The following is an 11,446-nucleotide window of genomic DNA, read 5'->3' as shown; positions in this document are numbered from 1 at the left end:
TACACAACCGACTTTTCAAGAAGTGAGGTTAAACTGAAAGAGGCCTAATCCGTTCGTTATTGGAAAATTATGAAAAATTTAAATATTTTCGAATTCTTGATATCTTTTAATAAATTTCAAATCGTATAATTTTTGCTACATATTCAAGCTTATCACTATTTGTTTTGAGTCACAAGAAACCTTCTTAAAGCCTTATGCTCCTTTACCAATATGCATAATGCGTATCAAATTGCTAACACGGGATTTAAACACCCATCATACCGAAGGCACACCCCACAACCTGTGGAGCTTTTCAAGATGAAGAGGTGGGGTTTATTGTCATCTCATTTTTTCCCTATCGGTTCCCTAGTTCACAGCTTGCTAGCGAACTAGATCAAACTTCCCCAAGGCCTAAATGTGACCAGACGTTGGACCGTAGCTTTTGGAGTTAGATTCATCGCAGCGAGTGAAGTAAAATAAGGGTCATTCCGTTTGGATGCGTACGGAACAAAAGCAGTCCGGGACCGTCATAGTACACGCAAATTCCGATTGTCCTGTCCGGAAGCTCCCCAGAGTTTAGAAATACAAACATTTGCATTAGTTTCGCCTCATAAAACACACCGTCGATTTGTGTATTTTTCTGACTGTCGCTCTCTCTCTCTCTTTTCCTATTTCCTTTAGTTCATTCAATCCTAATGTTGCTTTAGCTTTTTTTTTTTGTGGGAACTACGCTTTTCAAACATGCGTATTGTGCGTGTCGGATCCCGTGCTTCGAGCTATTTCCACACACCGAACAAGATGAAAGAAAATATTGAACTGTGGTATAATGCAGGATTGTTTTATTATTTTGGGAAAGCATCGTTTCCGGTAAAACTGTTTGAAGAGACCTGTTGGAAAAGTGTGTCATATTTGATTGAGAGAAAAAAAATCTTGAACTAGACGTAGGAATGGGTGTTGTATTCGTTTATTGGGATTAAAGTTTTGGAAAGTCAATCATCCAGTTGAGGTGGGTTAAAATTAGCAAAATTTGCATGAATTTCATACTATGCCACCTGAACATTTTCTTCATAGAAGGTTGATACGAAGGGTTCAATGATCTTTTTTTATTAAATTAATTTTTAAAGCTTATTTTTTAGGAAATCTTTTATAGTTCTTTTTTTCTAAATGCATCCAGGTCTCAAAAAGAAAATAAAAATTATTTTAATTTTTTTTTAATAAAACTGAAGCGCAATCCAAAGCACGATTAGGAAAGTAAACTCACGCTTCGTTAACGCTCAATTCACGTCCAACTGTATGCGCGCCGCTTTCCCGTTAATAAATTACATTAAATGTCAGATTAATACTTAGAAAAATCGTTTTCCCGAGCCACGGAACCGGTTGTGGGAGAGGGAGGAAAAATTAGCATGACCACGTAAGCTCGCCGGGAGGAAAAACCTTCATCATTGCCGAAAGAACCGTTCTTTCGGTATTTACTATGCAAAACCGCTCTCGCTCTGTCGGTGTTCCGCTGGAAATTGCTGGCAAGCAGGATGATTTTGTAATCTTTTCACAATTCATCTAACCCTCACGGAACAATCCATCCATCCATGGTGGCTCATTCGGAGTCAAAAAGTAATACCCTTCTTCGCAGCACAGCAATTCCATTCCATGTCGCCCGATTTTCCTGACACAGACACACATACACACACAGCAAACCGTACAGTGGTGAAATTCACTGGAAAGCATCGCCGGGAAACGGAGGGAATGGCAAAACACGTTGGCTAATTGTTATTCCACAGTTGCACGTTTCAACCGGCACACGGATGGAGTTCGGACAACGCTCCCAACCCACAAGAACACAAACCGATGGCCGTTCCGATGGTCATGAGGAACGCATTTGAATACAAAACCAACCGGTCGGTAACGTAACGAATGCCGTACCGTTCCTGGATGCCGGAGCAGTTCGTCTAGGATAATGTGAGTCCGAGAGTCTCGCTCGTCTCCGGGTCGTGGAGATCGACCGGAGCGGTAGCGGGTAGTGGCAAAGTAGGGACAAATGAAAAAATCATAAGCCATCAAACCTTTGGACGGAAAACCATGGGTTGGGAGCATGAATATGAATGATGTTCTCCTGGACAGCGAGTCCATCATCCGAGGTCAGCATCAACCCATATCATACTAAGGGGAGAGAGAACACAGTCCACTGTTTTTAAGAACATTTCTTTATTTATTTGCTGTTTGCAGGTTGTTTTTGTTGTTGTCTCTTCGCCGTACAAAATTGAGTAAACGTTATCGTTCTGTCTGCTATTAGGTTTCGTATGGAAAGCTTTATCTTTTGTTTCTTATTTTCATGTATTAACCTTTCTCTTGCCTGCTTGTGAGTTCCTCTTTCTCTGTTGTTATGTTTTACTTTCCTTTTTTCTATTTCCTTTATTTGTTTCATATCGATTATGTTTAGTTTTCCTTTTGTTTTCTCCATTCAATAAGCAATTAGCATCTTCGTTTGCTACGTGATATATTTATTATCCTCCTTCTATTTACCTCCCGCAAGACAAGGATCAAAACAATCGATTTTTATTCTCCTTTTTTCTCCTCTCGTTCCCATTCTACTTTTCACACTAAGCAAGATAAATTACTTATTTGCAGTTACGTTTTTTGTTGTTCACATTTCGTTTTTTCCCATTTTCCCACTTACTCCCATTTTTTTTCTCTTCGTTTGTTTTGTTCTTTCGTTTCATGTTGCGTTCCGTTTTTGCAAGCTTGTTTTACATTATGTTTTCATTCGTTTACTATTTACTTCCTAGTGCTTTTCGTGCTTGTTCGCTTCATCTACTACTTACAATCGATTTTACAGTGCATTATATATTTTACTGTTTATAGTAAAAAAGGGGAAAAAGAAATTTAAAGGAAACAAATCAAACAGACTTGCTTTAATAAGATGTTATAAAAGTAAAATTCAGCTCGAGCTTCTTTAATCGTAAGAAAAGAGCATTTTTGCGTCAACACTTCCATAAGGAAAAAAAAACACTAAAGAAAGATAAAGAAAGCGTTTGTTAAATGCCATGCCGAGCAAAAGATGTGACAAGAAAAGGCGCATACAAAAACAAAAAAACCTCCCATAATTCGTTCGCAAAAACGTTAATCGAATAAATAGCTCCTTGTAACAACGGTTTGTTGTTGTGGAGCGAAAATGTCTGTCCACCGCGGTATGTTGCTGGCCAATAATGTCTGTACAGATTCCTTTCCTAGCTTTTTCTTACCAATACATTCGCACGCTCTAGCTCTCTTTCTCTCTTGGTCGGTCGTTTTGTCCGAGCATTTACATACCAACAATCATGCAATTACATACATTCGCGCGTACATAAGTTCAAACACACACACACACACACACATATACAAAAACAGATCCTAGTTGGGTTGGCACGGGTTAGTGGGTGGGAGGCGGTTGCTGTTGTTGTTGTTGTTGTTGTCTGGAAGTCGGGGGGGGGAGTCATCGTTTCCGCTTCCTACGTTCGTGTCATCATGCCATTAATCATGATGTTGGCGAGCGCATTTCGACGCTTACGCCAGGTGCCCATACCCTGCGAATGGTACTGCAGCTGGGCGTACCACTGTTTCGTTTTCGTACCGTCCTCAGCCTGTCAGTGGGAGAGAAAAAAGAAGAGGGAAAATAGTTTCAGTATGTGACAGCACGGTCGAGCGTGCCAGCAAACACGATATTGATTGATGCGCCACGGAGCCATGCACGTACCTTGAATATGAAGGACTCCTTCGAGAGGATCTCCTGCACCTCGAAATAGTCCTCCCAGTCGTGCTCGGAGCAGACGATGCACCGGTCAAGGAACAGTGGTTCGCGAAGCAGCGTATACCGGCCACCCTTTTCGCGCACCAGCAGCAGCGATGCCTCGCGGATGCCCGTGTGCCGGGGAAAGCTGAGCGTTTCCGACAGGGCCCGGTCCGCCTTGTAGCTGGCCGTGGGCTGGAAGTGGGAAACGAGTAAGGGGAAGGTTGAGTGAGGCGAATATCTCAAGAACTGGAATCCCTTTTTGCATTTTATCATGATTTGTGACCCTTCCACTTTTGGGACACTTTCAGTGAGAAATGGGAATGAAAAGTTAAGATTCCTTTAGGTCCGGTCAGGTGCTGCCCCAGACAGCGCACCTGATTTGGTGTGGTAAAGAGCACTAATCTTCATTAGGGAGTTGGAACCCAGTGTCAGACATTTTCCGAAGCACTGTAATTCTTCATTTACTTGAATTCTTTGGGATGTCTTAGTTGAAGGAAAAAAGCCTAAATGAAGGATAAAGAAATTATTACTTAAAGTACTTTAGCCTCTACCTACCTTCCCATTGGTCACCAGAAGTGCATTGATCGAGGTGAGCTTGATCGTTCGGCTCTTCTTCCAGTTGCCATCGTTCGGCTGCGTAAACAGCAACCGTCCCTCGATAGCGAACCGGACCTCCTCGTGATTCCACTCCAGCACATCGACCGCCATCTTGCGCAGCTTAATGTTGATCATGTCCAGCTCGCAGGACAGCCGGCGACCTGGGCTGGAGGAGGAGATCCGACGCCATAGCTTCGTCGGTACATCCTTCGCCTCCCGGTTCATGTGGTTTAGGTGCAGTTCAATCTTTTCCTGCGATTGCTTCAGCAATTCTTTACCCTCCAGATGGGCCGGAGTAACTTTGTAGAGGCGGGCCAGCAGCAACGGGTACTTGGTGACACGTTGCACCGGGACCTAAAAGAAAACAGTATCAATTAGACATGATCGCTTCCAAGTACATCTCGAGCATCCCACGACCTACCATAAGGAACGAGTTGAGATTCATTCGCCGCAGTACGGCATTTTCCATCTGGGACACGCGGAGAAAGATCCGCAGCAGTTCCTTCTCCTTCTCGAGGTTCGCTAGCAGCAGGCTGGCCGCACCCTGCCGCACACAGTAGCTCTCGAACGCGTGCAGCATTGGGGCCGCCTCCAGGAAGATCTTGCCGATGTTCACCGTCAGCAGGTCGTCGTCGCCCTGCTCGTTCGCGATGTCCAGCGCATCGCGCATCCGCTCGGCCAAGAACTGATTGTTCTCCAGCAGTTCTTCCACGTTCAAAAAGATTGCAGAGAGCTGATCCTGGTTCAGCAGCCCGGCCACCAGCATCGGCTGGTAGAACTCCTCGAGTATGATCTGCAGATCCCGTCCGTACTTTTCCTCCGTCTCGACGATCTCCGTTATGATCTCCTTCCGTTCGGCTCGCTTCTTGCCACACTTGCGACACACGAGCGGTGCGTACATGACGCCCGACTCGGTTACTTGCGTTTCTACCGGACCGTCACAATCTTCGCACAGGTGGATCGGTGTGATCTTGGTGAGCAGTGAGGCGGACGCCGGATTCTGCCACCGACTGCGAGACGTTTTGCTCGTTTCCGATCCAACGCCCGAATCGTTGCGTTCGATCTCGGCAGACGCTTTGCTGCTTCTGCCACCGTTGCCGATCGTCGCTGGCGAGAGCGATGTGTCCTCGCTTGAATCACTAATGCCCGAAAGGTGACTCAGCCGACTGCTGATGTCCGATATCTGTCGCTGATGGTGTCGCAGTTCGGTGATCGGTTCGGATTCTTCCTCCTCCAGGATAATGTCATCACCGGCCGCACCGAACTGGAACCCGTACGTGCCATCCTCCTGTACGATGCCGCGCTCTTTAGCGTCCACCAGGTACGAAAGGATGTCATACTTTGAGGCACCCTCGAAGATGGACCGTGCGTTCCGTTGCTTCTCCAGATCCACGTCATCGATCGGTGGAGCTGTCAGTGGCAAGGGTGGCGGTATGTCGTTGATCTCCTCGTAGATCGGATCCCCGTTCAGTCGGATCGATTCGTAATGATGATCGTCATCATCGTTCGTCGTGTTGATTTCGATCTCCGAGAGGGTCGCGTCTATCAGCATCTGGTAGAACTTGCTGCGGGAAGAGTTCGCGTCATCGTCCACCGTCAGATCACTGCTGCAGCTTTGATAGCAATCGCTCAGATCACCCAACTGATCGAACTCCATCAGCTCGTACGCGGCTGCTGAGCCGTAGCTATTGCCCGAGCTAACACTGCTCCGCTTGCTACCGTTCTGGATCTCCGGTAGCTTCACCGCCGACGGTGACTGCGTCGATGCGTTGGCCAACTTGGTGCGTTCCTCCTGTATCTTCAGCAGCGACTGTTCGATCATCTTCGACACGTCGTCTTCGTCTTTGGTACCGCTCATGTCCAGTCCGTTGCGTGATTCCTTCAGTCGGAGCAGTGAGTTTTCGATCAGCTTTGCGATCAGATCGTAGTCCAGCCCTTCGGACAGCTGGCTCAGGGAGGGATCTTCTAGCAGCTTGGCGATAAAGCTGTTCCGGCACACCTTCGCCTGTAAGCTGGTGGCGGATGGTTCGGCAGAAGGTTTGATCGATCGCCGAAGCACAACCGGTGTCGGCGTAAGGTCCACCAGGCACTGTTTGACGGCCACCTGTTGCGGTGGGTCGTGATCGCCATCTTCACGCGCACTCGGTGGATCTTTGGAGTCTTTGCTTTCACTAGGAACTTGTGCGATCGGTGTGATACTGTCGGGTGTTTTGGCTGACTGTGAGGGAGGATCGTTGTCGGAGGATGAGGGACCTGTCTTGCTCTGCTCACTAAAATCCAGATTGATCAAAGTGCGACCATTGCTGCCAGTAACGCTACTTCCTCCGATAGGAATAATGGACGTTCCGGTAGTGATGGTCATGACCTCATCTCCTTTTCCCATCGAAACTACCGTTCCATTCGTAGCTTGCTCACTCTTCCCATCGGAGTTCTTCATCGCAAGATCATCTCCCTTCCCAGAGCTATCTCTCCCAAGCGAATCCAACCGACTTGACGACTTGCTTCCCCGGCTTTCCAGCGTCGACGTCGGTGAGCTCACGCTTATAGTGATCGTGTTGGAAGCCGTCTGACGTATCTCGTTGGCCGGTGAGCATAGGGCACTCCCATCGTTTACCACCACCGACGACTGATAGATCGGTGTATCACTAGCCCCGTCCACGTTCACGGTCGAGTAGCAATCGTCGCCCGTGATCATGATGGACGTTTTCTTCTGATAGTGCTCCTCCTCCGGTTCCGGATCGTGACGTATCTCGAGCCGGTGGATGGCGGCGCCCGACGAGATTGGTGACGGGGATGCGGACGAGCTGGCCAGCACCTGTACCACCGTACGGGAAGAGGTCGAGGTGGAGCTGCTCCGATCACTACTCGAACGCCTGACGCCCGCCATCAGGCCGAAGCAAAAATCCTCGTACACGTTGTTGCTGGCGGTGGTGTTTGCGTGTGTCCCATTCGTGAGTGGTGGTGAAGGTGATGTTGCTGTCGTTTTACCAACGCTCGACGAGAGTTGCAGCGGAGGTGGTGGAGGTGGTGGTAGTTTTGGCCGGGCTTTACCACTCTGCCCAACTGCCAACAGCAGCGAAGCGACGGAACCGATGGAAGATTCCGACGAGGAGGACGATGACGTTGAAGAAGCTGTTTCATCTTCAAAAGCTGTGCGAGAATCAGTTCGCAAGGCTCTCACACGCAGCGCCATCGTATCGTTGAACTGATCAACGCCGGGGCCGGTTCCGTTCGATTCGCGCCCTTCGTACCCATTCGTCTTGGTGGGTGACGATCTGTCACTAAAGCTCCGTCGAACGGGGCCGGTTCGTCGTTGGAACACCGTTGCGACCGCACTCGGTTTGGTACGTTCTGCAATGGTAGAAACACGGGAAAACGGAAGCTGTTAGACACCAAACATTATTTCAATTTTAGCCCTCCCCATTCTCTTCCCCTACTAATTCAGTTCCAATTCCGCACACCAGTCGATATGCTGAAATCAGTAACATTAATTAGACCACACCAATATCGACCCAGCCGCTCGACAGCTTCCCGTGCTCGTTCCGGGTCAATTCCGATTGCACTGCAGTACAGGGCAGAACTAATACTACTGCCACCATCTACTACTCCGGCGACTAATGTTTGCTGCTGATTTGTACCTCTCGGACTTATTGGAGCGAAACGACATTTACTGCACCGGCACCCTAACACGGCTGCAGGATATTGTGATTGACCTGCGGCACAATTGCTGCGAAGGAGTGAGTGAAGGGATCCACCGCTGCCGTGTCACATAACCCTGTCGCTTCGGGATCCCCTTACTGTTCCGGAAGCGGGAAAACGTGTTCCAATATCCGGTTCGAAATGGGTACTCGGTTTGTGTGAAAAGGGGTTTTTCGTACCGGCCAGGCCAACCCAGAGCTCCCACGAACCGAAAGTGAACAAATTTGATGAATGAATAATGAGCACGTGCCACAGTGCGAATGGGTTCGATACAGCGACAAGCAGTAATGAGACTGGTCGCAGGTGTTTGGCAGGTTAGCTGGAAATGCAACCCGCTATAAACTTTAACGCTGTGTTGCCAACAGCTTTTCGCTGGGTTGTTTTGTTGACGGCTGTGTTATGAATTTTGAAAACGTATAGGAGGCTTACAGGTGGTCAGTTTTAGGAAATCCTACCTATAGGGATAATATATTTGGACAGGTTTTTATAGAAAATCCTCTTTAAAGATCTGTGGAGAAATAAATTTAATAACAGGAGATGTAAAACAGACTCAGATCCGGGGTCCAAATCCCATCAAATTCCATTGCACCTAATTTAAATTTAAAAAAAAATCATAACATCTCAATACAAGGCAGCGTCACAAGTAACAATGTAGCCCAGCATCCAGTGACATCCTTACAGCTTGTGTCTTCCTTTCTCTCCTCCCCGCCTTCCTCTCTCTTCTTTTCAACCCATTCAACACCCACCACAACTGCTGTGCAATGGAAAATTGTGCATCGCGATAGAGTACAAATCGTGCCCCCAGTTTTCCGGTTCAGCTCGGTACGATCTTTTTTCAGCTTTACACTATTCCAACACTACCACCGATTCGTGTCTTGGTAACTGGTGCGAGTGAGTGTAGGAAAAAGTTTTTCCTTCTCCCCAACCTCAACCCCGACCAACGAGCGATGAAAACAATCCGTCGAGCATTCCGTTGCAATGATGAAAAGCACGAACCAACCAGCTTTTCCGGCCTTACAACAACCATAAGGAGCAGCGTGTGTTCCTCTGCTTCTCCTCTCCGTTCCACTTGGTGACAACGCGAACAATAATCGGGTACCAGCACCCGCACCCGCTTTTCGTTAAGGTCGTTCCGAAGACAAACGTTTGTTTGTCGAATTCCTTATCGCTATCTTCACCGGCAAGCACGAGAAGTACCAAGGGGTACGTCTTCCCATTCGTTTCCTGCGAGCTTATCTCCGCAAGGAATTGTCGTCCCGGCGTTTGTATCGTGTTCATTCGGGCGCTGCTCCTGTACACTTGCCATACACGGTACAAAAGTTCACGGCACGGATGCGTTTCCACCCTTACCGTGGGGCTGGAGCGAATCGTAATCAAAGCTCATATGTAAATACTCGTACTTTGCAGCACCACTTCCGATCACTCCGCAATCGAGGGTGTACGGGTTTCGCATAAATCAGGCACCCCTTTTTGGATAGTTGCTCCCGTTCCCTGTTGTTCCGTTCATCGTATGTTGTTTCATAGTTGCAACGGGGATTTGCTCCGGTACAACCCAAATCGCACCATTTCGATCTATCGAACACATTTGGCATCACACAATCGTTCGGGCGAGAAAACGGAACCCCTAGAAACGAGTTCTGCTACTTGTAACTTTACAACTACAATGTCACATCCCACACACACCAGAAGACGGGGACATTGAAACAGGGACGGTCGGAATCGGTCGGATGTGTCCCAATCATGTTATTTTATTTCTTTCGCCTTCCCGTGATTTATGCGAATGCTTCAAAAAGCTGGCAAAAATCTCGTTTCACCCTTAGGATTTTCCCCAAAAACTCCCGAGGGCATTCATCCCCATCAGGTGAGGATACTCCGAAGGCTGCCGAGGACGTATGGGCAGATGGGACGTAAAATATTTGCCATAATTTCACTTTTCCCAAGTTGAAGAACAGCCTCGGAAAAGCCTTCTCCATTCCAAAAAATAAAATAAAATGGTAGCCAGAAATCCCGGGACACTTCTTACCCGGCATCGCACAACAAAACGACGGCTTTCTGGGCAACAACAGGACCGTATGTTGCGGTGCAAATAATTTCGACAAATTTTTCATCCTTCTCCGACTTTTACCCAGCTGGGTGTTTGGGAGTGTGATAGGCAAATTTTCCAATCTTTTCCCTCCCGGGGTTTTCCCCCCAAGGAATCCCAGCCCGTGTCGGTCCGTTCTGGTTGAGCTTTCAAAACGAGGCGAGTTTTCGAGGTTTGGTTCGTTCCGGAAGATTTTACTTGGGAATGATTTCTGACCTCTTTGCTGGCTGCCGTAAAGCTAAGGGGAACGCCTGGCCTTAAAAAGGTCAAGGATTTATCGTAACAAGGATCAATGGCTTATCGGACCCGGGTGCTGTCAGTTGTGGGGGGCCTTTTGTTTTGCAGTGTACAGAAACTGCCTCCTTGGGGGGGGTTCGCTGCCGAGTAAAGCCATTTGAGGATTATGTTTTCCATTTTTTTTTCTCTAAAGATGGAGTAGGTCAAACAGATTACCTTGAGCTGGTTGCTGGGTTCAATTGTTTTCATTCCTTAAGGCGCACAACAAATAGCGTATGAAAATTGTGGTAATCCGAGAGCAAGGCTCTACAAGATAGAAAACACTTTATCTGCATCAGTTTTGATCAGAATTCGTAACATTTCGTGAGAGACTTACTGATTTTAGATCTAAAATAATTTTTAAACTCTAACGCATCAAAACACTCTAAACAATCGAGCTGCTGACGAAGCTCAAGTAAGTACCCCTGATTGCATATTCAATTTCAACTCCAAAAACACATCGTCAAACCTCCAAAGCACGCAACGCTGAGCACGATTGCGCATGGGGGATTCGCGTAAGCGATCCGGATCGTTTGGACACCGAAAACCAAAAATCGATCGAGTGCATCGATTTGGCACAAAATAGCACTCCCCCCCCTAAAAACCACTGCAGCGATTAATCGCACCATCTTGTACAAGCGCACTCCAACCGGTACGGCGATGTGCGATGACCGGTGCGACCATCGTCCGCTCGCGTCACGCACACGCAACGGCGCACACCTGTCATTCCTCCGAATAATGGGAACGCCCGAAGCGGATCCATGTCGGCGCTGGATTAGCATAAACTCTAATTCTATATAATTAGCGGCCATCAAGTTCAGCGGACTATAACATCAATCGTCCGTCGGAGGTCGGTTGGTCGGGCCAGACCAATACCCGCCCCAGTTGCAGTAGCTGGCGTCGTTCCGAGCACCGGTGCTCATTTTGGCGCGCTGAAGAACCGCATCGCACCGACCGACCGAGTGCGAGTACTGCACATCTTGCGCCCAGACGTGGGACAATGCAAATATTGTGCCGAAACCCGAACATGTGCGGGAAAAATGACA

General features: G+C 47.8%; 1 protein-coding gene across 2 annotated transcripts in view; it reads right to left on the bottom strand.

Annotated features, from left to right (window-relative positions):
- Positions 1–2,162: 2,162 nt before the first annotated feature.
- The window catches only part of LOC118512694 (platelet binding protein GspB), a 130,251-nt gene continuing 120,967 nt past the window's right edge, over positions 2,163–11,446 (bottom strand). For both annotated transcript variants that reach the window (XM_036057501.1, XM_036057502.1), the window contains exons 7-10: positions 4,764–7,693; positions 4,301–4,696; positions 3,710–3,937; positions 2,163–3,596 (exon numbers count right to left, since the gene is read on the bottom strand). In XM_036057501.1, the coding sequence (XP_035913394.1) occupies positions 3,465–3,596; positions 3,710–3,937; positions 4,301–4,696; positions 4,764–7,693 (3,686 nt within the window). In that variant the 3' untranslated portion in view covers positions 2,163–3,464. The remainder of the gene's footprint in view (positions 3,597–3,709; positions 3,938–4,300; positions 4,697–4,763; positions 7,694–11,446) is intronic.

The sequence above is a fragment of the Anopheles stephensi genome, chromosome 3, assembly GCF_013141755.1.
Source record: "Anopheles stephensi strain Indian chromosome 3, UCI_ANSTEP_V1.0, whole genome shotgun sequence".
Taxonomy (NCBI): Eukaryota; Metazoa; Arthropoda; class Insecta; order Diptera; family Culicidae; genus Anopheles; species Anopheles stephensi.
The sequence above is the reverse complement of the archived record's forward strand: the minus strand, read 5'-3'. Positions and strand labels throughout refer to the sequence as shown.